Source organism: Schistocerca piceifrons, chromosome 6 (genome assembly GCF_021461385.2).
Source record: "Schistocerca piceifrons isolate TAMUIC-IGC-003096 chromosome 6, iqSchPice1.1, whole genome shotgun sequence".
In the NCBI taxonomy this organism is placed as follows: domain Eukaryota; kingdom Metazoa; phylum Arthropoda; class Insecta; order Orthoptera; family Acrididae; genus Schistocerca; species Schistocerca piceifrons.
The window spans coordinates 332832989-332860315 of NC_060143.1; the positions used below are offsets into that span (position 1 = coordinate 332832989).

Consider the following 27327-nt stretch of genomic DNA (forward strand, 5'->3'; position numbering starts at 1 on the left):
GGGAGACGTTGCTAGGTGCATTTCTATGAAGCAGCAGACAGGTAGTGGCAATGTCTTTGGGTGTAGATGTCACTTTTCTACAATGTTTTGAATGTTCAGTTTCAGCTAACAGACAAACTCTCCTTCGACAATCAACATTCAACAATCCAAGAACAAGAGTCACATTTTCATCAGGTTGGTTTGTTGATTGCCATCCAGAGCTGGTCAGCGTCCACAATTGATATTATGAAAACTTCAACTGAAGAACAAAATAAATTACTTTGTTTTTTAAAGCATTATATTGTTATAAAACCATTGCAATCAGTTTCTGGTTTTGTTACAGGTCTCATCAGCGTTTAAATTCATAAAACCCAAAATTGTAAGAATATTGTAATATCCCCATCAACAGACATTAACAACAACAACAACAACAACAGAGCAGACACTACAGTTAGTCAGGTGCCAATAGTGTGGTAGCAGACACGCATTGTCCGACTCGATGGCCACGAGAAAAGCACGCTGCGGCAGCTCTGTCTAGTACAACACACTGTATGCACACAGTGGTATCGTGCCTAGTTGCTACTCGGTATTGGACCCTGCTTTGGACTCTAACATCCTGCCTTAAGTAATCTGTGCTTGTTCAGTGCTCCACTCATGACAATGTAGGCTTTGTTCATAGATTACGAGCACACATCAGGTGCAGATTCTTTAGTGGCGATGAGTTCTTACCCTGTTTTGTTAACAGTGTTGTGTTTGCCTTCGGCTCCTGCCTTACGGATGCAAAGTTAGTGAAACTGTGGCAGCAGCAGCAGCAGCAGCAGCAGCTGTCACTCCAACAGCAAGTTTGTGGCTCAGCAGTCTGCTCTCCTGCAGTTTGTCTCAGCAATAACAAACACCAAGTTAGTAAGAGATCACCCCCCTTCGATGAGGTTTTGGGGAGCTGGGACACCTACTTCTGACTTGCACTGTCCAGTGTGTGATATTTCCAGTGAGTGGAAACGTGGTTTGCTCTTGTCTCCTAGTGGCTGTTTATATGAAGCAATCTGAAACTTGCAGCTACTCTTGGAACCTAACGAAGTGCCTTTCAGTGATCTCTCTGCTCTTAACTGAATACTATGGCCAGCAGACACACTGTTATTGGTACACTTCAGTGTAACCAGTGTCAAACAATATTGGACAAATGCTTGGGCAGCTGTCTTGCAGGATCTCGCACCCAAGTGCAGTTTTACACTCTAGAACAATAAAGTTTTGAATGCAGAATAGCTGATTTGGGATGTGATCGTGCACCTTGTTCTTGACAGGGAGGTCAACACTAAAGCTTTTGACTAGTCTGATCCTAGTCCTGTTGAAATATTTAAAACTGCTAAATGTTTCGAGGTTGATTTGGTAGCTCAGCATGCTTTTACAAATGCTGTTCACATTTCTCAGTTTGTTAGTAGTCATCTTAAGTAGCAGTCAGCTGATGTTCTGTCTCATTATCTGCTGATTATGCTTCCAAGACTCACTAGAGTTGACAGGCATCCAGATTATTGGCATCTTGTGAGCCACTTCAGTATGTTGCTCAGTCTGCCCTACCTCAATGCTAAAGACCATAACACGATCCCTCCTTTCAATGATTATATGAACATGGAGATGGCAGATATTGAGCTAACCAATTGTACGAGTGTTGACTGAAAAGTAATGCCTCCACATTTGTCACTCTTCAACAGTTGCAGCAGGTTGGGTTGGGTTGTTTGGGGAAGGAGACCAGACAGCGAGGTCATTGGTCTCATCGGATTAGGGAAGGATGGGGAAGGAAGTCGGCCGTGCCCTTTCAGAGGAACCATCCCGGCATTTGCCTGGAGTGATTTAGGAAAATCACGGAAAACCTAAATCAGGATGGCCGGACGCGGGATTGAACCGTCGTCCTCCGCCATTGTGAGTCCAGTGTCTAACCACTGCAACACCTCGCTCGGTATGCAGCAGGTACTGACTTGTTCTGTAGCCTCTTTTCTACAGCTCCAGTTGGCAGAAAGCCTTAGCATTGAACGGTTGTGTTGTTACAGTATAAAGTATGGAACCCTGCACAGATGGTCGGCTGATGTGATTTAAGCAACATGCAGTCATGGAATTCTTGACAGGAGAAGGTGTCACCCCAAAGGAGGTTCATCAGAGAATGAAAGCAGTTTATGGTGATTGTGTTGATGTGAGTACTGCAAGCTGTTGGGCAAGTAAGTTTAAAGATGTTGAGGCAGGAACATCCGACCTGCGTGACAAACAAGGAGTTGGACGTCCTGCGATAGCAACCACTGGGTTTCACAAGCAAAATGTTGACAGACTGATTTAGGACAATCGTCGTATCACTCAGAGAGAAATTGCAAGCACAATCGGCATTTCACAAGAACGTGGGGGTCACATTATTGCTTTGCTTGGTTATCGAAAGATCTGTGCATGATGGGTACCCCGGATGCTGACTCCTGAAATGAAAGTGCACAGATTTAAATTTGCCAGGAACTCCTCTCGTGTTACAAGAATGAAGACACACAGCACTCTCATTAACACAATCAACATAAACTGCTTTCATTCTCTGATGAATTTCCTTTGGGGTGACACCTTCTGCTGTCAAGAATTCAATGACTGCACATTGTTTAAACTGCATTGACCACCCGTCTGCACAGGGTTCCATACTTTACACTGTAACAACACAACCATTCATTTCTAAGGCTTCCTGGCAACTGGAGCTGTAGAGAAGAGGCTACGGAACAAACCAGTACATGCCGCATACCAATGCTGCCAACTGTTGAAGAGCAACAAAGGTAGACACATTACTTTTCAGTAAACCCTTGTTGATAGTAAAGCAACTCCACTTAGTAGCAGAAAGGCATCAGGACCAGATGACATATCTATAATATTCTACAAAAATAAAGCGAAAGAACTTGTTTCCCTTCTAGCAGCAGTTTATCATAGACTGCTGGAGCAACGAAAGGTACCTAGTGACTGAAAACAAAGGGTTGTAGAACAGATGCACAAAATTCCAGGCCTATGTTGTTGACATCAATCAGTTACAGGATTACGGAATATGTTTTATGCTCAATAACTATGCCTTTTTGGAGAACTAAAATCATCTCTATAAAAAATCAACATGGCTTTTGCAAACACAACCTTGCGAAACTCAGCTCACTCTGTTCCTCCTCGAGATCCATAGCTCTGTAGACAACAGTGCTATAGCTCTGTAGACAACAGTGCTAAGGCTGATGCCACATTCCTTGACTTCAGGAAGGCACTTGACACGGCCCTGCACTAGTATTTGGTGGAGGAGGGGGGGGGGGGGGGGGGGGGGAGCAAACTTACCGAGTATTGCACCAGATTTGCAAATGGAGATTTTCTTGCAGACAGAACTCAACAGGTCACACTTGAAAGTACAAAATGGACAGATTTAAAGGCAATTTATGGAGTACCCCAAGGATATGACATTGTATATGAATGATCTGGTAGAAAATGTCTGAAGCTCTTTAAGATAGTTCGCAGATGCTGCAGTTCTCTATAACAAAGTAGCAACGTGAGTAGACAGTACTGATTTGCAGAATGACCTGCAGAGGATTGATAAATGATGCAGGCTCTGGCAGTTGACTCTGAACATCAATAAGTTTAACATATTTCACATACATAGGAAAAGAAAGCCACTACAGTACAACTACACTATTGATGAGAGGCTGCTGAAAACTGTACCTACATTAAAATATCTAGGAGTAACTACCCACAGTGACTTAAGTGGAATGGCCATATAACACAAATTGTAGGAAAAGCAGATGGCAGAATGAGAATCATATAGAAAGAATCTTAAGGAAATGTAACTGATCCACAAAGTAAGTGGCTTATGAGACACCCGTTCGACTGATTCTTGCATACTGTTCGGCGATCTGGGACCCTTGTCAACTACGAGTTATACGAAAGATACAAGACCTAATAAAACCCAGCACATTTTCTCATGGGTTCATTTAATATGTGCAAGAGCATTACAGAGATACTCAAGAAACTGCAGGGAGAGATGATGTTACAAGGGAGGCAATATGCATCATAGGGAGGATTACAATTGAAATTTCAAGGATTTAATATCCCCACCAACATACATTAGCAATAACGAAGATGCTGCTTGGTCTGACCCACTGATGGCCATAAAGTAAGCAAGCTGCTGTGGCTGAGTCTAGTATCATTCACTGTGTGCACTCAGTTATATCATGACTAGTTGCTATTTGGTACTGGACTGTGCTTTGGAACTGTATATTTGTCTTAAGTTCCCAGTGGCATTTTTCAAAGATAACAAGTGCGTATCAAGTGCAGATTCTTTGAAAATTGTTGAGTGTACACAACAGTCCGACAAGCATTACTAAAGAACTGACCTTGTGTAATAAACATTGTGTTTTTCCAAGACATCGTTCTGTGGATTTATGCTTGTGTGAATGTTGGTATAGTTCTCCTCTGTGGATACTCAGTAAACAGTTATATAAAGAAGTTACTCAGACCCCTCTCTTCAAATCCTGTGAATAGAGGTACATAAACAATCCCCTATAATGGACAATTGTGCCTTAAGCCAGAGAAGAGTATACATCGCTCTGATGATACGGTGTTCCACTAAAAGGGCAAAACAAAAACTGTTGATAATTTTTAGAAAAAGCCATACCTCCAGCACACAAGTCAGCCAATGTGTACACACAATGTGAAAATTAATCAGCCCATGCACTACTGAAACAAGCTGCTGCCAGAAGGAGAATAAATAACTTTAGGAATGTGGAACAAATTATATTACAAAAAAATTTGCAGGACACTACTACATGCGGCTTACAATAAACAATTTTAATTAGACTACATTGTCAGGCCTGATGGAATAATGGAAATTACATGCTTATACACAGTCCAGTCACATTAAAGTGACCAGCTGTCAAAAGCCTGAATAACCACCTTCTGCAGTGCAGACCACTGAAAGAGCAAGCATGAAGCAAGTCAATGAGGACCTGGAAGGTACAGACAGGGATGTGCACCCATGCCAACTGCAGTGCTGTGGCCAGCTGCACTAGATTTCTCAGTTGACGATCCACGGCACATATGGCCTGATAGAGGTGGTCTCTCACATTCTCAATTGGGTTTGAATCTGGGGAGTTTGATGGCCAGGGGAATACAGTCAACTCATCCTGGTGCTCTTCAAACCACACACGCATGCAGCAAGCTTGGAGACAGGTTGCACTGTCCTGCTGATAGATACCATCGCGCCCAGGAAAAACAGACTACATGCAGTGGTGGACATACTCCAGAAGGATAGATGCATACTTGTATCCATCCATTGCGCCTTCCAGAATGACGAGATCACCCAAGGAATGCACAAAAATGTTCCCCAGACCATAACATACTTCTCTGCCCTGGACCCCTCCAACAATTGTTGCAGGGTGTTTGCTTTCAGCTGTTTCACCAATGGCTGATGGAGCATAAAATTTTATTCATCTGGAAAGGCCATCTGCCACCTCACAGCAGATGTCCTGCTGCAGTATTAGCGTGTGAATTCCATCCTTCACTGCCACAGAACAGCAGTCAGAATGAGTGCATGAGCCAGCCACCTGTTGTGGAGGCTAATACGCAGCAACACTGACTGGATGATTGTTGAGGAAACACTGCTGGTAGCCCTGGGTTCACCCAGGCAGTCGGTTGCTCAACAGTTTCATGTCAATTCATATATACATATCCCGGCAGCTGTTGTTCATCTGTCATCTATGGCCCATGGGCACCACAGTTATCTTGGCACTGGTTTTGGATACCGCCATTTTGACAAGCATGATATATTTTAAACACAGCGGCATGTGATCTGTTTACAAATTATGCAGTTTCGGAAATGCTTCCACTCTTGGTCCAAACACTAGTGATCATGCCCTTTCGAATGCCAGATAAATCACTCCATTTCTGCATTGCAACAATGACTGCACTGCTGCCGCGGCCCCCCCCCCCCCCCCTCCAACCACACTGCTAGTGCTGCCATCTGCCATTTGTGAGTGGTTATTACACATTGCTGTGTAATACAGGGGGGGTGGTCACATTAATATGGTTGGATTGTGTATAATGTGTATTGCTGCTATCATCAGATAACCTGACGCTGAGGGGCACAACATGGGTGCTCGAGTTAAACGTGTTAACAATCCCTACCCCCCCCCCCTCCCCCATTTCTCAATCCATGTCAAACTCTCTATTCATTGCTATACAGGTGGAGATAAAACAGGTTCGCAGTTTCAGCTAGTCGAACATGTTTAACTCTGAGAAGCAGTTACCTACATCCACAAAGTTTTTGAGGCTGTACCTCACAGTTGATGACAAAAGTCTGGCACAAAAATTTAGCCTTATAGTACAGCCTAAACCAAGAAAACTGATTTTCACCGAGAAAGTTAACACCAGCCAAGACAGTCTGCCATAAATTTAATTCTGCCCTTTCTGCAGCAACTGCACTTCCACATAGTTGTGGTTTCTACAATATGACAATTTCTCACCTTTATATAACGTCCTTCAGTAACAGACTTTTATATAATATTATGTTTCACTCTTCTGCCTATGACTACAATACACTTTAAAATAAAACTATGTGCTTGACAGGAATATCACTTCAAAATTCAATAATATGGACTATCACTGCTGCTAGTCAAAGCGACAGGGGAGAGAGTATTGCAGAAATTAAATAAAACCCCCAGAAGATTAAAATATAACATGAAGCAGAATTTATTTTTCACTTCTGCTATAAACAGACCAATAAATATATCTATTTTACACAGTTTGACAGACAACATATGAATTTACAATTAACATATTTTGACAGTTCTGTTTTTTTTAATATGTAAATTTTTACAAATCAGGAAACCATTAGGCAAATGTACTTGCATACCTATTGCCTGATTATATCTTTGGTAAAAACAGCAATGAATAAAATGACAAATGCACAATGTTCTGAAATTCACAAAAAAGAACAGCTAAATAATATTCACAATGAAACGTACGTGATATTCAATGCAATTTGTAGGAATTATACAAGTATATATACCACTGCACAAACACACAAAAACTTTCATGCTTCACCATTTTAAATATAATATATTCCTCATGCAATCACTTAATACTGGGGAAATAATCTGGACAAAACGTCCAGGTTATAACAACTATATTAAAATAGTCTGCACCAATATGTGCAGTAACAATTTGCAACATATTACACTGTTTGTTGCTGTATGAAGCACTATCTGCACGGCCCACTCTCAGAACACAAAGTCGCAGTATCATTACTGCACTTTACATTGAAACATATAAAAGTGCTTCTATAATTATTTCATTTGTGGCACATTTGTAATAGGAACACTGCCATTCCACAAAACTCAGAGAACACATTTCTTAACAGATGGTCATTGCTATCAAACAGCCTCTGTTGTACAAAAGTTTAAAGCAATCCATATTCTTATAAGGCAGTTCTATTTGCATGGCAATGAATAAAAACAAAACAAAAAGGATTATCACTGCTACATTATACAAGGACACGAGGTTCATTTGGTAGTGGAGGAATTAGATTATGGCTTCCCACAAAGGAGTGATAACATTAACATACCAAATCTGAATGTATTTTGTGTAGACAAAGGTTTCTGTGAATGCTACACTATTTTTCTATTTCAGTCCCCTGGTATCTTTCTTGTAGTTAAAAAGATGCACTTACAATCAGATGAACTTTTAGCCAAAAGACACTACTCACTTACTGATTATCTTTTAAGACTACCCACTTATAATAAATGAGAACAGACTGGAGAAATTACAAAAATAACACCCTTCAGCACACTGTTACTGTATTTTGTTGCAGTAATAAACAGTACAGCAACTACTTGCAACTTATATTTCATAAACACTATTTGAGACTACTCTTCACTCCACTGTGATACCAACTTAAACACATCCACACAGAATATGTAATGAATCCATACATGATGGTGCAAGCTTTGTCATGTATGAAGAAGGTACTCATTGCAATCTGTAACAAAATTTTCAAATTCAGTGGTAGCACTTGCTGCTTCCCTTTTCTACAATAATTCTTCTTCCATCACTCTGCAATTTTCTCCCATGGAAAAGTGAGATTCATATCTAAAAATAAGGTGGAGAAGATGGAGATCAGCAAACTGTTCTTAAAATCAAATTTACCACACTACTGAATTCAAAGCCCACAGTCCATAAATGCAATTTCTCCCCCCTCCCTTCCCCTTCTCCTAACATTCTATGACTTTTTTACTAACAACAGTAAAAGAGGTTTTTGGAATGTTGAAAAATGTGTATATGCGCACGTATACAGCATTCTAAATATAAACCTAAAACAAATTTTATTTCCACAAATAACCAAAAACATATTTGTAATACACAGCTGCTTTTGTATTTTAAAGCATAATATACCTTAAATTGACAAGCTTACATTCTTTTATTATAAAGACTAAAAATTATATGAACTAATTTTCTTATTCTCAGACAGACAATTTTTCAACTGTGTGGACAGGATGCCAAATAATTTGACAAAATTAATTGAAAATACATAGTGACTCGCAATATAATGCCTCACTCCCCCTCCCCCTCCCCCTCCCCCTCCCTTTGGGCAATTCAGAAATAGATAGTTAAATCATTACATGATCACTGTAACAAACACTAAAAACTGTGGGTATAACCAAATGTATAAAAGTTATAATTCAAATATTGCCGTACATTACTGCCATTAATTCTGGTCAATCCTCCCATAAAACATATGCTCTCCGAGCTGACGTGCCACCAAATTTGAAAAACAGACATTCTGTGTATTTTATATTGCATTTAACCACTGTTTACTAATCTTTCTTCTTCTGTGAAGGATCCTTCATCTCCTGAGCAGTAGCAGCTATAGCTGCAGGTACGCCATTTGCTTGCGAAGATGCAGCAGCTTCCATCTCGGCTGAGAAGCCAAATTCATTTACTCGCGTAGGGTCAGTCTTATAAATCCAGCGCTGGTACAAGAATATGCAGAAGACAATATCTGTAAAGTATCAAAAATTACTTACATAATTACTTCCAACACCAGTGATCAAAACATATTAACAAATATCTGATTCTACAAACAATAATAATTACTAATTTCAACAGTATATACCAAGTTACTGCATTCCTTACACTTATTACGAGACATTAAAATATTGAAATACATCATTATGGATAATACCGTAGGGTAACAAAGCAGTACGAGGAATGATTTACATATTTCAATTCTGAACTCATTCATTAATTCATTACAAACTGTTAATTGCACATGATCTGGACACACACACACACACACACACACACACACACACACACACACACACACACACAGGTTTAACAACTCTTCACAAATAATGTGTCGATTCAGTCTTTACATTCAACAGGATAAGATATTTGCATACACACAAAAATACAGGTTCATTGTATAAGTATGGCAGCATGTTAAGTATTATTTAGAAGTATACAGTACATACCATCTCTGAAACAACCTAATCTGTACAATGTTGGCATTTTGATGACAAATGCGAAAATGTCATCAATAAATGTGTTAAGGAACTTGTATGACAACATTCTCCAAGGTAAATGTGCAACAGACTTCAATTTATAATTGATAAACAGTTGAGGAGTCATCATAATGAAACCTGTCAACAAGCATTTGACAAGTTAAAATCTAATGCAGTATTAAATAAATCTAAAAATTTCACAAAATGGATATTTGCAAAATGCAAACAGGAGTATCAAAGATGTGATAAATATAAAAACAGTTTTTTTTAAGTCTAAGTATTTAGTTGATCAATGATATGTATTTGGGAGACTTCTCACTAGAAATGATGATTTAGTTTTCAAGTATTACTCAGCAGTCTACAGACAATGCAATGCGAACTACATACAATAAATCAATCAAAAAATTTACAATAAAAACAACTCCGGAAAACTATGTAGCTATTGCACTGAAAGTTTGAAATTTTGACAATCATCATAACTACAGATGACATGAACCAAGACAGTGCTCAATAACTATCCAATTGTAGATTGTCTACCAGGCTATTGAGAGGCGGGGCTGGTTTTCCTTATGCCTTCTATGGTTTTCATATATTTAGGAAGTATGTAAAACTCAATTTAATTAATGTTCTTCACAATAAATTACCATTTGTATGCAGCAAAAAAACTATCTTACCAAATGTGAGAAGAAATCCATACAACATGTTGAGGACAAAGGAATACCATCCTTTATGTTCCTGATACAGCAAAGAATAAACAGCATATCCAAATAACAAAGGGTACAAAGCCCATGAAAGGTATTTGAATGCCATCATATCGTACTCTTTTGTACTAGATTCAACATATGAGCCTTTATCCGTAAACGAAATTCGTGGAATAACACCAAATATTCTAGACTCTCTGTTTATGTTTATGTCCATGACCTGAAAGCACGATAAAGCTATTATAAAAATTTAATGAAACATAAAAGTTCTTATTTGGACAGTCAGCACAACATACATACAGGCAGTATTTATGATTATCTGAATCCAACAACGTAAATGTTTTATGCCTAAATATTAGGGAATGAATTAATTCGTTTTGTTGTACTGTGATGCTGCAGCAGCTATTTCATCTTTTTGCAACAAGAACAGATACAAATTTGGCACCATTTCTAGATTGTATAAGAAAGAAAGAAATGGTACTCCACACCTAAGCAAAAAAATTAACTTCAGCTATGCTTAAGCGGACTGAAATGCAAACAAAAAGTGAGAAAGACAGTTCAAAGAGGTCACTGATTCAGTGAAAATGAATGGGCAGTGCATTTAAATTATTCAAGCATTACACTTAAAATCAGCTGTGAGCTGAAGAGGAAATAAAGCAAGCAGTATATTATGTAATGTTGAATAAAAAAAATTGACTATCCTGATCATTGGAAATGGAAATGTCGTGTGGCTAGGGCCTCCCGTCGGGTAGACCGTTCGCCTGGTGCAGGTCTTTCGATTTGACGCCACTTCGGCGACCTGCGCGTCGATGGGGATGAAATGATGATGATTAGGACAACACAACGCCCAGTCCCTGAGCGGAGAAAATCTCCGACCCCGCCGGGAATCGAACCCGGCCCCTTAGGATTGACAGTCTGTCACGCTGACCACTCAGCTACCGGGGCGGACATCCTGATCATTGAAGGACATACAAGACTTTTTTTTACATTTTGAATCTCTTACAGGCACAACATTTTCATGACTATCAAATATATTGTAACAAGCCTACAGAAGCCTGGACAAGTACACTAGAGCCTGCTAGAAAATATGTTTTGACATATTGTTTTCAGATCAGGTCTAAAAATTTTGCACCATGTATGCTTACATTTCTTCAGTATAACAAGTCTCACCTTATGTATTTTCCAGACCTCTATTCCAAGCCCAACAAAGCAACTTAATTTCACAACAGTGTTTGTGTCATTATCCAGAACATACAGCAGGACAATCAGAGACTGAAATACATTGAAGAATACTGATCGAACTGAGAGTCCTTCCAAAGACTTCCTGTTGTTCCAGAACTGAATATCTGAAAGAGACAGGTACTTGCATTAAAGTCATGTTCAGAACAACAACAGTCCTGTGTGGCAGATTAAACGAGGAAATAGAATAGATAAATACAGAGCAATTCATAATTTTGTCTTGTGACATAACTGTATAAAAATACTTTAAATAACAAGTACATTAAAAACTTAAATTTGAGATGACATCTTGAGAAAATGACAACTTTATCTATGTGGCAGAAATTTCAAAGTAAATGGTTGTCAACAAGTCAATTGTACTACCAGTTACAAATAAAAACTGGAAGAATGACCACTGTTTATAAAACTCAGAATACTCTGTTCATGTCATATGTAGCTCTGTACTGTGCCCACAAAACCCTCCAATTAAAAAACAAATTCCAATAACCTACTTAATATTTCATCTATGGTAAATTACTTTAAAAGCTTGGCCACAAGTGAGCACTCAAGTGTACTGTTAAGAATTTATACTAAATTCAACTCCACAATTAATTTCCAATGGTTTTCTTCTCCATTGTAGGGGAACATGACTCAATATACACCCTGCAACACAGCCTGCTCAACACACAAATCTATAAGAAACTGCAGCCTGGCGACTAGGCAGATGCAAGCGGTTATCTACCCACCAGGCAGCCCTATTTCACTGCATTCACAACTTGTTCTGTTACCTGCTCAAAGCTTTTCTCATCAATAGTACACGACATTTCAATCACCTAAACACGACACTTCAGTGGGAGGATACACTGATTATTAATGGGTGCAATAAAATTATTGCGTTCATTGACAAAATGCCTAACAAAGGCAGAGAGGTACAGAAAACTTTACCTTCTGTTTAAAAAAACGTCTTTCTTCTCTATAATTATTTACAGACATTGCTTAGTGTCTTATCAACAAAACTGTGGGCAATTTCATGATAGTTTTGAGACAGGGTTTCATGACTCGGGTAGTCTACAAAATAAGATGAAATTGTGTAACAGTCAGTTCTCAGTTGCACCAGATACTGTAGCTTTGTATAGACAATTAGAAATGACTAATTTACAAAACTGTCACCCAATATTATTGTCTGCATTGTCGACTGCCCACGCATGAGCCACCTGCCTGTTCCTGCACGCAGGCACTCAGTTGAAGCCCATGATGCTGTAGGCTTCAGCCCAGTAAGGCAGACTGCCGATGTGTAAGCTGTTTGCTCACCCTAGCCTGCTGGCACCCATCTGCGGGCACTCAAGTTGTAGCTGATGGCTCTAAGACACCCATCTATGCTAAACATCTCAACCATATGATTTAATCATTCTCTCCTGCCTGTTTAACAGCTTATTTACTTATTTAATTACAAACTATGTCTAACTGCAGAATAAATACTGAATAGTCTTTGCACAATGCACTGATAAGTGGTAAGTTGCGAATACAAAGGAGCAAGAATGGACTGAGCAAGAGAAAAAGCAAACATGGCTCCTAATAGGTCAACAGACATGGAGAGATGTAGACAGGCAATGGACTATGCATAGAATTGTTCAAGCCTCTTTCTACACACAGTACGCATACACTCTTTAACTATTTCAAATGTGGCACACTATTACGGTATATTAATAATTTTTACTTATGGACCGTCTGACAGCAACTGAATAAAACACAATTTTAGTGCCATACGAGTTTCGCCTTTATTTTCTGCAAGGCATTATCAGTGGCCTACAGGTTGCATGGACAATTTCCTACATATTACGCTCCTCTTGCATTTTTGGTGTTGTTCTTCTTCTTATGAACGCCAATTTGCGGTTTTTTTCCCCATTCCACAACACTATGCACTGCGTTCAGTGCATAGTGCATAGTGTTGTGGAATGGGGAAAAAAACCGCAAATTGGCGTTCATAAGAAGAAGAACAACACCAAAAATGCAAGAGGAGCGTAATATGTAGGAAATTGTCCACGCAACCTGTAGGCCACTGATGATGCCTTGCAGAAAATAAAGGCAAAACGCGTATGGCACTAAAATTGTGTTTTATTCAGTTGCTGTCAGATGGTCCATAAGTAAAAATTATTAATATACCGTAATATTACACGCAACTGAGGAAGACAGGACTATAAAAGTTGAAGATGGGGCATACTACATAAAAGAATGTAGTATTCTGTGACCTACACTATCAATGAGTCAACCAGAATTAAGTGAACTCCTGCAAATATCGGGATGTAACAATTTGTACTGATATGAACTTTTATGGTGACATAAGCTCAATCACAGGTAAAGTAGGTGGTAGATTTAAGTTCATTGGTAGGATACAAGAAAAATATAGTTAGTCTACAAAGGCGATTGATTACAAAATACACATGTACTCCATCCTGGCATACCGCTCACATGTGTGAGCCCCACAGCGAACAGGATCCACAAGCAATTTTGAATGTATACAAAGGAGGGTACCACGAATGCAGCAGCTTTATTTAACAAATGGGAATGTGTCGCATAAAGAACATCAATCCCACAAAAGTATACTTGCAACATGTCAAGAACTATTATGAGAAATCTAGGAATATATCACAAACTCTTCTGTAGCACTCCAGTAGGGACTGTGAAGACGAGATTAGACTAACTGCACTGTGCACACAGGTATTTAAGCCATCACTCTTAACCCTCCATATGCTCACGGAATGGGAAGAACCTTCAAATGTGGTACAACGAAGTATCCTCAGTCATGCACTTCATAGCGGTTTGTGGAGTATACAGAGGCAACAGCGTATTATCGGTCGTAACAATAATGTTAAAAACTTCCAATTAAAGTAAAAGTTCTATCAACTTTTCAAGGTTTGACAGCCCCAATTCTGCACTTTGCATGAACTTATTCCCATAAAAAAGTCACAGCTTTCAAGCTCCTGGTCAGAGACACAAAAGCCAGAGTGTCAGTCCTACTCCTTTGGATGCCACTGTCATCTGCAAATTACAATTAATCATGGCAATTCTGTTTTGTTACATATCACCAGTCACTTGTAGAGTGTATTAATTACAACAGACTCAATGAGTGGGTGAACTAACCATTTTTGAAAGCCAACAGTTCAAAGACACTGTGCAGGATTGACACAATAACAGTAAGAGCCAACAAATAAGGTGATGTCTCCAGAAGAGCCTCTTTCAAGGAATCCTGGTCCTCATCATCCTCGTCAGCTTCAGTTAGCATTGACGGCCAGCGATTGCGCATTGCCTGTGATGAGTATAACTGCCATTTGAAAAGTGACAGTGGCTGCAAGGTTAACTGTAAAGGCAGTACTCTGAAACATTAAAGAGAATATACATGAAAAATTATTACTCTCACACACACACACACACACACACACACACACACACACACACACACACACACACACACACAAATTAACTTACAACATTTCACTTTGTTTGTTTTTCTGCCATCTAAATCTATACCTAAATTCTGTTGCAAATCGTTGTATAGAGTATATCTGACAAACCTTTACTGCATCATACATAAAGCTTTTTTGAAGGTCACACAGTATGGGAGGCAACCCCTCATAGGCTTCCAAGACTGCTGTATAGCTTTCTTTGTACAGGTCCCATAAAAGCCGAGTGCAAGAGAATGCAGTATATTCCTAGATTGTTCTCAAAATGCATGTGAAAAATTCATGAATCTATACACTTTTCTCTGAGACAAAGTCTATTAGAACACTCAGTGTCAATATTCATCCACTACAGCTTTTGTCAAATGACAATCACCCTCATTTCCTCATCGCCTCCTATGATAGCACGGAAGACATCCAGAGAGCGCACACTAGTCGTAAGCTTCAGTTTACTCACTATTTAACCAGGTCTGCTAACTAGCCATACTCCAATCAAATCACCGCTCCCTTCGTTTCTCCAACTAGGGTCAAAGTTGCTTGTCACTCCCTACAGTACTGTCCGAAACAACCAGGGAGGAACTTATTAGACAGACTCTCTAAGTTACTTGTCACCTGATCAGATCTGCTGACCAGTTCTACTACAAAATGATTGGAGGTATGAAGAAAGGAAATGTTCCTGGAAATTACGAAATTTCAGTAGCAATTATTAAAGCTGAAGGCTAAATAATGCAAAAGAAACTCTCAAAATTAATTACAGAATGCCTGTGGAAGAAGACACTTCTCAAAACTGGAGGACTACTGTAACTATTCATCTTCACAATATACACCAATCAACTTCCTCTCCATATTATACTAAGTATTCACTGAAACAATCATAAAAATTTGTGCTTAAGTAACAGAACAAGTCAGGAGTGGAAATAGTTCAAGGCACCACCACCTAGATGATAGAGCCTGACAGCTAAGGAAAGACATCATGTGCCTTAGGCTATGCCACAAGTATTAACTCAATCTCCAGTGAAGTCACTGACTAACATTGCAACTGATTAATACCAGACTAAATTTCACTATGATGGTTTCACCCGATACAAATTATTATGTGTATTTTTACCACTAAAAGTTTATTTCTACGGTTTCTTTCCTTCAAATCTACACGTAAAATTGTGTCTTAGCATGTAAGTTCTACTTGTGCTTGAATAGTTTTATCATAAAGTCTTACAGTACATTATCAGAGCAAATGAAATTATAAAATCTAATCTTGCAATTGTAAATAAATCAAATTTAGCAGGTAAACTGTACTGGAACACAATATTACAACTGTAATAAATATGACAGATGTGCAGACATGTAGCCAGATGAATAGCTGGTTGCTGGATCAAGAATGTTTTATGTGGATTCCAACAGACAAGTCAATGCTATGAATACAATGTGACTTCCAAATTGAACCAAGAAAATTCTAGACATGCTAGCAAACTACAACCAAATTTTAGTCCATTATTAGACCTCTTGACACACAACAAACTACCAAACAACTTAGTTAATTTAATTTCGGACTTCTTATAAATAGCGGCTTGAAAGTAAAATATATCTAAACCTTTTACTTAATCACAAAAAAGTCCAGGAAGGACGGGTACTTACTTTGTTGACTGGTTTACTGGCTGATAATCTCTTAACAAGTTCCAGAACTCATTCAAAAATATTACCGGTTTGTAGTATTCACCACCAGGAAGAAATTCAATATCTGAAATTTATGATATGATAGTTTTTGAGAAAACCACAAACTCTATGATTGCACAGTAAGAAATTTTACACACACACACACACACACACACACACACACACACACACACACTATCACATTAATGACCACTATATGAAAGTAAAAACTTCAATCAACATCTCCTGCAGATTATCTGGAAAGCTATTTCTGTCTGGAGTTCTATTACAGTATTCATATTGGACTAAGAAACAATAGCAGTACACAAGTGTGTTAAAGAAATGCAAATGTCAAAAAGTTTAGTACGCAACTCCACCACAGATGTGGTATAAACTGTCAAGAACTAGCACCCATCTTCTGTCAAGGTCAGTACACTCAAAGACTGTGAAGACTATTTCACACATGAAACAATAATTTGCTAAGACTGGATAATGAGGAGGAAAATCAGAGGACATAGCCTGATCCTCCTATCATTCCCTAGACCGAACAGAATAATGCACTTAGCTTTTGAGTCTGAATTCTGATTACCTAACAGGAACTACTTGAGCAAAAATCTGTAGAATATTTTATTTGCAACTTTTTCTAACACAGCATTTACTTACATTCATCAAGAGGCGGTGGAACAGATCCTTGGATCCAGCTAGTTTGATCTGTTACTACATTCACAGTCAAATTTGGATGCCAGTGTGATATTATTTCCTCTTTCATTGTCTCTGCTTTCTGTTGGAGTAAAAATGTGGGTATTATGAACTTTAAAAATAAAAATTTTCATAGTAAATAGATAAAGAATATTTAAGAAGTTATCATGAACAATTTTCAAATTTTGGCTCCCAATGGAAATTTTAGTGCATATAGTGTACAAGCTAGAAGCAGTAGTGGAAATATATATAAAATCTGAGCCTCATACAGCTACATGAACTAACAGGACAATTAAAAATCCTTTGAATGGTGACCAGTAGTGGTTGAAAATAAGCAGATTAAAGCATTTGGTGTGAAACTACCGTGCACTACCTTGCTGGAAACAACTACTCCAAAATTGTTCACTGACAGTTTCAAAAAAGTTGCATGGTACATCGACGGGAATTTTGAAACTTGTCTCTTATCCTGTCAGGAGCTTCAGTCAACTTTCATAAACACTTACCACTACCTGAGCCCTGTATCCAATCCGTAATTTTCAGCCGGCATACCTTTACCACCACCACAGTGAGCAGAACAGATTAAGTGCACTATTTTGGCACTCAATAACACAGACAGCATAGGACAAGCTGTGTTCCCTGGAACTAATAGCACTAATGTCCCTCGAGAAATGGAGTCTGCTTTATCAGACAGTAACTTTTAAAATGTTCAGTGCTTACTTTGTGACTTTGCTGATGTTTTGTGCGAACAAACATGTAAGTGAAAGCTGTAGTGAGAAAATAGTGTTACGGCTTTTAGTTTCTCATTTAAACAATACAAGCTAGAACAAATTGTTCACTATGTTTCATTAATCTAGGTACACAGGAAGTTCTAAGCTGATCCTCCATTATCTGAAATCCCAGTTTCACACAGGCACTGAAATAATTCGAAAGAAGCAGAAGTCCTCAAAAATGTCAAATGGTGTCCAATAACTTTCTAAACTGACTACCACTGATGCACATCTATGTCTACACTCTGCAAACGACTGAAGTGCATGACAGAGGGTACATACCATTGTATCAGTTATTAGGGCCTCTTCCCATGGGAAGAATGATTGATTGCAGTATGAACAGATGCATTTAAACGATCTAATCATTTCCCCTGATCCCTATGTGAGTGACACACAGCAGTTTTAGTACATTCCTAGGGTCAACAGTGGGTTCTTTAAACTTTGTAAGCAGGCTTTCTCAGGATAGTTTACTTCTATCTTCAAGAGTCTGCCAGTTGTTTCTTCAGCATCTCTGACACACTGCCATGGGTCAAACAAACCTGTGACCATTTGTGCTGCCCTTAAGTATACCACCTACTTTAGCCACAACTGAGCCTATGTGATCATTCCATTTCATATCCCCACGAAGTGTTACACCCAGGTATTAGGAGTTGGCTGATCACAGCTGTGACCCCATTGATATTATAGTCATAGGATACTGTGTTTTTCATTCTGTGAAGGGCACAATTTTACATTTCTGAACATTTAAACCAAGTTGCCAATCTCTGCATCACTTTGAAATCTTATTCATATACAGCACGAATAGCAATGGTCCCAACACATTTTCCTGGTGCACACCCGAAGTTACGTCTACGTCTGACGATGAATCTTCATACAAGATAACATGCTGCGACCTCCCTATCAAAAAATCCTCAATCAAGTCAAGTTTTGCTTACGCCAATTCGATCAATGGGGATGTCTTTATTCCAGCTTTTTTCCTCACTTCCTCATCCTTTAACTTGTCTATTTTGGTCTTCTGGATGGTGGACCTAAGAAATTTCATCTCTGATGCTTGCAGCCTTGACAATTCTCTTTTTGTGAGGGTACATGTTTCAATACCACAGGTCAATATTGGTATGAAATAGCTAGTAAACATCATCAGTTTGGCCAGTTTTGGAATAAAGTCATCCCATAAAAGTGATCTTACTTGTTGGTACAATTCAGATCCTTTTTGTACTATGTTGGTGATTTCATTTCTGACCAAATTATCACTGGAGATTACACTTCCAAGGTAAGGAAAACTGTCCACACACTCTAGTTGGTCGTCTTTGTTTTACATTTGCTGGTTGTCCCTCTCTGTTGACTGCCACCACCACCATATTGGTCTTGCTGATAGTTCTCAGTCTCTTTTCTATGATCTATTTTCAGACAACAGGGTTATTCCTCCACAGTTGGTGGGTTTCCACCTGCTATCTTTCTTAAACAGGGGAATTATTACACACTTGCTCCAATCCACAGGTATTTTGTTATCTGCCCATATGACACTGAGTACTCGGTGCAGCCACTGTATGCCTTTGATACCTGCTGCCTTTATCATGTCTGTGTTCACTTCACCTGCACCTGAAGATTTTCCTTTAGGCATAGATTTTAAGGCTGCCTCTGTTTCTGTCCAGGTGATGGAAGTTTCCACATTGTAAGTGTGGATTTCCAGTTCTGCATTTGGTTCTTCAACTGATTTATTTAATAGTTGGTCAAAATGGTTTTCAGGACTTCTCTCATGTCACTTTCTGTCCTAACCAGGTTTCCATTTTCATCTTCAAGTGCTTTTACAGTATTCATTGGTTTCCTTTTACCTCTGATAACACTGTACAACAGTTTCTTACTGCCTCTCCTGTCCTCCAATTTCTGAGTGAATATTTTCCATGCCTTGGTCTCTTCTTATGCAACTGCTCTTTTAACTTCCAGTTTCTTGATTTGGTACATTTGTTCGAGGTTTCTGATCTTCGCCTCATATCTAGTAAGTTCTGATTTATTTTTCTTCTGATCCCTCTCTTTCCCCGATTACTGCTCTCACACTTTCATTCCACAAATGTGTTTCCTTCTCCACTGACGTCATACTTTTATTTCCACAAACTTTGGTGGCTTCATTTAAAAAATGTGTACTTTAGTCAGGTCCATTCTGCCTCTCCATTTTTCCTTTCATCTCTTGGTAACAGGGATTTTATGTGGTTCTGATATACAGCTCTCTTCTCTGTCTTCTGGAGTTCCCATACTTTGATTTTTGGCATTTTCTTGTTCTGTACTCTTGGCACATGGAAGATTCTCAGGTTCGCTACTAATAGATGGTGATCACTGTCAAGGCTCTCACTAAGGATTACTCTGACATCAATTACCATTCTACTCCTATCTTCATCTGTGATGACATAATCAATTACAGTCTTTTGTAATCCATCCCAATCATATCGTGTTATCTTATGGCTCTCTCTCTTCTACCATATCCATGGGGTCCCATAACATTCTCATATTCTGTTCTATCTGTCTCAATATGTGCATTTTGGTCTCCTATAACGATCACTCTCTCACAGAGTCAAATGCTTTTCTTGACTTCTAAAAAAGCACTGAGTCAAATGCTTTTTAGAAATCAAGAAATAGTACATCTACCTGACTGCCTTGATCTAAAGCTTTCAGTATGCCTCGTTAGATGAGTGAGAGTTGGGTTTCAGACATGACCAATGTTTTCAGAATCATGCTGGTTGGCATGGAGTACATCATTCTATTCGAGATACCACATTTTGTTTGAGCTTCGAGTACGATCTAACATTCTACAACAAAACGACATCAAGAACACTGGTTTTGCAGACCAGTTCTACTACCCTTCTTGTAGACAGGTTTGGCTCTGCTTTTTTCCAAGAACTGTTGGTAGAAGAGGGGCTGACTCAGCCACAAATTCAGTATAGAAGCTGATACGGATTCCACTGGACCCTAGATATTTGTTAAATTGTAATGTTTCACTGTTTCTGAACAACACTGCACTTATACCACTTATCTTTTCTGTGTGGCACGAGGATTAAATTGGGGCAATTCTCCTGGGTTTTCCTGTGTTAAAAACTTTGAAAACAGAGTTAAGTATTTCAGCTTTTGCTTTGCTTCCCTCAATTATGGTTCCTCTCTCATTCACAAGTGACTGTATATTAAATCTGGTGCCACTAACAGTCTTTACATATTACCAGAATTTCTTTGGACTTTGTGAAATGTCATTTGACAATATTCTGCTACAGTACTCACTGAAGGCTTCATGCACTGCACCCTTGAAAGCCAAACACATTTCATTCAGCATCTCTCTAGCTATAGCCCCATGTTTTCGTTTTACACATACTACGCAGTAATCTCTGCTTCTGAGAAGATTCTTTACAATGACTGTACCATGGAGGGTCCCTCCCATTATCGACTATTCTATGGGGAACACATCTACCTAGTGAATGGTCAGCTGTTCTTTTAAACTGTAGCCTAGTTCCACTATATGTTCCTGCCCTGCGCTGAAAGTTTCAAGTTTGTCATTGAGATGGACAACCAAATTTTATTTAGTTTACTGAACATATACATATTTCTGCTTGTTTTAGTTGCCTTTTGCATTTTGGTATTCATTGTTGCTATTAGAACCTTATGGTCACTGATACCAGTTTCATGTGGACATTCTCATAGAGGGCAAGTCTATTTGTTGCCATTAGATCCACTACATTTGCATCCTGAGTGGTGTTCTATCTGTTCTAAGTAGTTTTCAGAGAATGCATTTAGTAATGTTTTACAGCGTATCTTACCACACTCATTACTAACAAAACTGTAATTTTTCCAACTGATAGTACGATGATTCAAGTCTCCACTGATGATTACAGTATGACTGGGAAACTTATGTACAAGTAAACTGAGATTTTCTGTAAAGTTTTGGTTAGATCTGGCGAGTAATTGAAGGATCCAGTTGTTTTATGCCCACCCCTAATACTATGAGGGAAGAGAGAAGATCAGAAAGTAACGCACAATGATTTCATTAGCAAATAGTTTAATAGGAAAACAACAGTCACAAATGAACTTTTATCATTTACATAATTTTCTACATAGTCACCAACTTTTTTGAACGCATTTCTCCAATCGTGGTACCAGTTTCAATATGCCCCATTTGTAGATCCATTTGGCTGGAATATAGCCATCTGTGGACTGCTGATTTCAGTTCTGCATATGTCACAGGCAGGCGCGGCTCGTAATTAAAGGCTCTGAGGCGGAGCCGCCCCAAAATATATGTTAAAGTAAATTTTGCAAGAGCGTATTACATAATTTAAATTATCAGGACGAATTTCGCATATTTCCCATTCCGATTAAAATAATGACGGTCAACGTTTTTGGAACTGTTTGTATCGATAGATGTTTTCCAAACAGTTAGTAGTGTTTTAGGCTGCGCCTTGGAATGTCCGTAAGCTGCATGTAGTAGCGGTTTGGGGGCGTGGCTTCTACATAGTACTGCTCTTTAAGGGCAACCCGAAGGCTCAGAGCTTGCAGCCTAAGGGTGTCATACCAACCACCACACGTTTTTCACGCTCCACTATCTATGTAATAAAGGAATGTTGAGTGGCCGAAACTTCGCTATCCAATCTCTGTCTCTGCACATCTCTACTACGCTTCGATGCGTCATTAATTGACGTTTAGTATTATTGTTTTGATAATGTTTTACATAGTTGTTTTGTTTCTGCCATTGGCTATTTTATCCACATTTAGAGTAAGTTTGCAAATATCCCGCCAGAGTGCACTGGACTACAGTAACATAACAGTACTGCCATCTAGCGAGAGTTTCATAAGTGATTAGAGGACAAAGTGCGCGAAATTTGTCCCATTACTTTACTTTCCTTGCTTGCTGATGCCGACTGCTTTTGTTGATACCGTGTGATAGTAGCAAGTTTCTTTTTCGGAGTGTATTTTGCAAGATTTTAGTGAGTTTTACTTGCTGCGACATACCGCGGGTGTGAAACCAGCGCAATATGAATTCAGTGTGCAATTTAATAGGTAAAAACTTGGCACACCCAGACCCGATCTAACGATCAATCAAGAACAGAAACAGTGCAAGTCTAGGCAAGGATACAAACGCAGTTATAATAGAGCAATGTATGATACAGCTGAGTGGTTGTGAAGTGAAAATGCATTTTCCTGTTTCACCCGTCTTCTTACAAATAGTACTGATAGTGCCTGGACTGAAACTGGTATCACTGATTTAAAGAATTTTCACGCAAAGGTGAAAAAACATAATTCCAGCGAAAAACATTTAAATGGTTTCATTGAGTTCTCAATGCTAGGGAAACTGGACATTATGTGCCAATTAGACAGTGCTTATCGCCGTAATATAAAGATATATAATGAAAATGTATCAAAAAATCGGAATATTCTGGGTAAACTCAGACTGTTAAAATTTTGCGGCAAATTCGAGCTTGCCTTAAGGGGCCACGACGAAACAGAAGATTCCAAAAACCCAGGAATTTTTCAAGGATTAGTCAGTCTTATGGCAGAACTGGACTGCGTCTTGAAGCAGCACATTGAGAAATCAGAAAACCGTGTTTTCTTAGGCCTATCGAAGACAATTCAAAATTAACTCCTGGAATCAATTTATGAGGTATGCCTCAATCTCATGAGGAGTGAACTGTCGAAGGCAAAGTTTCTCGCAATAGAAGTTGATGAAACTACTGACTGTGCAAATTTGTCACAATTGGTCCTAATAATTCGCTATGAGCTACTGGGACAAATAAATGAAAGATTTATTTCCTTTGTATGCCCAAAAAGTCACAGTGTAGAAGATGTAACTGCAGCTGTTCTCTACGAGCTAGAGAAAATGAATGTACATGAAACACTTGAAAAAACTGATAGCTCAGTGTTACGACTGTCCCCCCGTTATGAGTGGCCATAAAAGTGGAGTACAAACTAGAATTAGAGAAATGTACAGGAATGCTCACTTTATTCACTGTTATGCCCATCAGTTAAATTTAATTGTTGAACGTTGTGTGACGGGCAATAAACAAGTGCGGATCTTCTTTAGCAACTTGGAAGGAATTTCCACCTTTTTTTCCTGGTCTTCTAGCCATACAGCCATTCTTGACGAAGTAGTGAAGAAGCGTATTCCTACCGGTCCTCAGTCCATCAGATGGAATTTTAAATCACGGAGTGTAACCACTGTGTACAAATACCAAAAGGAAATTGTTGAGTCCCTAGAAAGAATTATTGATGATGATGCCAGTGATTACAAGACAATAAACAAGACAACAGGACTGAAGGGTTTCCTGCAAGATGAAGATTTCCTCTTTTGGTTAAATTTTTTTAATACAGTCATGCCTCATTGTGACATTCTCTTTAACCAACTGCAGCAGAGGAATATTGATGCAGTGAAAACTGTTGAATATGTATCGCACTTTTCAGATTCTGTCCAGCAAATTAGGGCCTCACTTGAAACTGACGATCACTGGGAACAGGTAGAACCAACTGCAAAATGGGAACGTTTCACAGAATCAAGAATAGTGTGTGCACGAAACGTTTGTGACCTCATCACAACTCAGATCAGAGAAAGATTCACTTTCAATGATCACTTATCGATTGTACAGCTGTTTGATCCATCGTTGTTTGCAAAACATCAAACGATTTTTCCGGAAAAAGAGCGTAAAATAGCTGTTAATTTGTTCAATTTACAGTCTTCAGATCTACGTCATGAGCTGAACGTGTTGTACAGCCGAAAAGATTTTAAGAGGGCGTCAGGTGCTTTGACCTAGTTGAACTTTCTTTACGATAACAATCTGGCTAAAGCTTTTCCTGAAAGTGTAAAACTTCTGCAAGTAATAGTAACCTTCCCTATGATGACTGGAGAGGCAGAACACTGCCTTTCTATGTTAAAGCGAGTGAAAACATTCATGCGCAACACTATGAATGAGGACAGACTTTGTGCGCTTGCAATGTGTTCCCTAGAAAAAGAATTACTGAATAGGCCAAATTTCAATGAAATGGTCATAGACCATTTTGCTGCGCAGAAGGGGAGACGAGCTGACTTCGTCTATAAACAAATGAACTGAGGTAAGCAAAAGTGCATTCATAATTGATAAGTAATTGATAAGTAATTTCTTTAAGTCCTACTTAGCCTATTAAGTGAAGTGAGTAAAAAAGGGTAGTGTCATGTTTAGCCAGTCATAAATGTGATGACATTTTCCGAAATGAATCATTTTTGGTACCGGTACAGTGTGTTGCGCTACAGTGTCACATTTTGTGTACTTTAGCACAACAAACTGTACTAAAAATGACGTATTTTGGAGAGATCTTTAGTGCGCTATTTCACATGCATGCATATCTTCATAATACACAATAAATACAAATTGTTCGCTTCTCAGACATGTGAATTAATATGGCAGTTGCACTGATTGCTCCTGTCACCCAATCACAGCAAAAGACCTGCGACGTCACCAAAATATCACAGTATCGTCATGCGAACTCGTAAACTTTGAGCTTTGGAGGTAAACCACAATGAATGTCTTAAGTTTAGAACTGAAAACACCAAAAATATTAAGCAGTTGCAAAGTTAACATTCATCTCTCCAAAACGCGTCTTTTCATATGATTTGCTGCAAAATGTCAGAAAATGTAATGACGATGTATTAAAACACTAACCAAAGATTTTAACTCGAAGTTTGCTTCTAATGATATTTAATACCTGATTATAGAAGATACAGTACGTAAAATTATAGGTAGTGAGTGATCTACCCAGCTCCTTCCCCCTGAACTCTTAGTTGTTTATGTCAGACTAATCTGTAGCGTAACCCGAGGTCTACGTTGGCTCCGATCGATAAATGCTGCAGCCTTCCCCAGTATAGAAACCACGAGCCGCGCCTGGTCACAGGTGTTGGCCGACTAGGAATTTCTTCATGGGACCAAACAGATGCAAGTCTGATGGTGCAAGTCCTGGACTTTATGGTGGATGCAGGAGCACCAACATGGGGGTGAGCATTGTCATGAACTTTGGCATTGTCAGCATTAATATTGTGGTGCTTGTCACGAAGGGCATGACAACAAAGTATTAATGTAGGCTGCAGCATTCTTAGTGGTCCTTTGTTCAGCAAAGTACACCAATAAAACAACAGGGATACCTCAGAACACTGCTGCAAGCACTTTCCTAACAGACTGAGTCACATTGAATTTTTTTTGTATTGTGGAAGCAGCATGTTTCCACTCCACAGAGGCCCGCTAGGTTTCGGGTACCCACGACTTGTCACCAGTGACAATTCTTTTCAGAAAGACATGTCCTTCTGTGGCATACCACATTCAGTCCGCCAAGCTTGTCACCATTCACTGGCCCTGGCCCATGTGGTTGTCTGTCGGGTTCTTAGGCACCAAGCAAGCACTAACTTTATGAAATTTCTATGTGTCATGAACAACATCATACACCACACAATAGGAAATGAAGAACTGCTGCGATAAGGTTCGCAGTTATACAAGGTGGTAAATCATAATTGTAGCCTCAATAGCTCCGACATTCTGCAGGTTTGCAGCTGTTACTGGCCACCCAGAGCATGGCAAATCACTAAGGTCCACACTGTCCTCTTGAAAGGAGGCAAACCACCTGAAGACATTACTACAGTTCACAGAGTCATCCCCATACACACCACCCATGTCCCCCTGAATTTCACTTTGTTTATGACCTTCAGCTCTCAAATATCTAACTACACTTCGCAGCTCTTCACTAGTTGATGACAATAACGTGTGTCATGTTTGTTTCGTAGTTAACACTTCTCTCGCTAGAGCTGCACATGAAAAGAAAATACCATCTGTGGAACAAACTTCAAACTATGTCGTCATGAAATTTCAAAATTACACCTGCAATATCTGGGAAAAAAAAGTATTGTGCATTACTTTCAGATCCCTATTAAGTCTTGCCCAAACAATCTCACATGCAGCTTCAGTTCCTATCTTTGTTTATATTGTCACGTGGAAGAAGGTGCAAGTAGATGAATGACGAACACTAACTTCACTCAACAAAGGTTTATTCAGCACTTCCACATACAAGAGTGTGGAGCAAACTGCCTCCGGCCAGAACGCACACTATATACCTGGGTGGCAGGATCCTTGTAGGACTTCATTCGAAGGACGTGGACCGTACCTCTAATCTTTCGTTGTCTTACATCGGGGTCGAAATCTTCAAATTCATAAGTAACGTTAGACAACTGTCTTACAACCTTATAAGGTCCAAATTAGCGCCTGAGGAGCTTCTCGCGGCAGACCAATTTTCTGAACAAGAGTGAAGATTCTGACGAGGTCAC

General features: G+C 39.1%; 1 protein-coding gene across 1 annotated transcript in view; it reads right to left on the reverse strand.

Annotated features, from left to right (window-relative positions):
- Positions 1-6687: 6687 nt before the first annotated feature.
- LOC124802777 (cleft lip and palate transmembrane protein 1 homolog) overlaps positions 6688-27327 on the reverse strand; it is a 48120-nt gene continuing 27480 nt past the window's right edge. Inside the window, exons 5-11 of the mRNA XM_047263773.1 lie at positions 17218-17335; positions 16537-16639; positions 14585-14817; positions 11396-11571; positions 10199-10445; positions 9495-9662; positions 6688-9019 (exon numbers count right to left, since the gene is read on the reverse strand). Of these exons, the coding sequence (XP_047119729.1) occupies positions 8835-9019; positions 9495-9662; positions 10199-10445; positions 11396-11571; positions 14585-14817; positions 16537-16639; positions 17218-17335 (1230 nt within the window). The 3' untranslated portion in view covers positions 6688-8834. The remainder of the gene's footprint in view (positions 9020-9494; positions 9663-10198; positions 10446-11395; positions 11572-14584; positions 14818-16536; positions 16640-17217; positions 17336-27327) is intronic.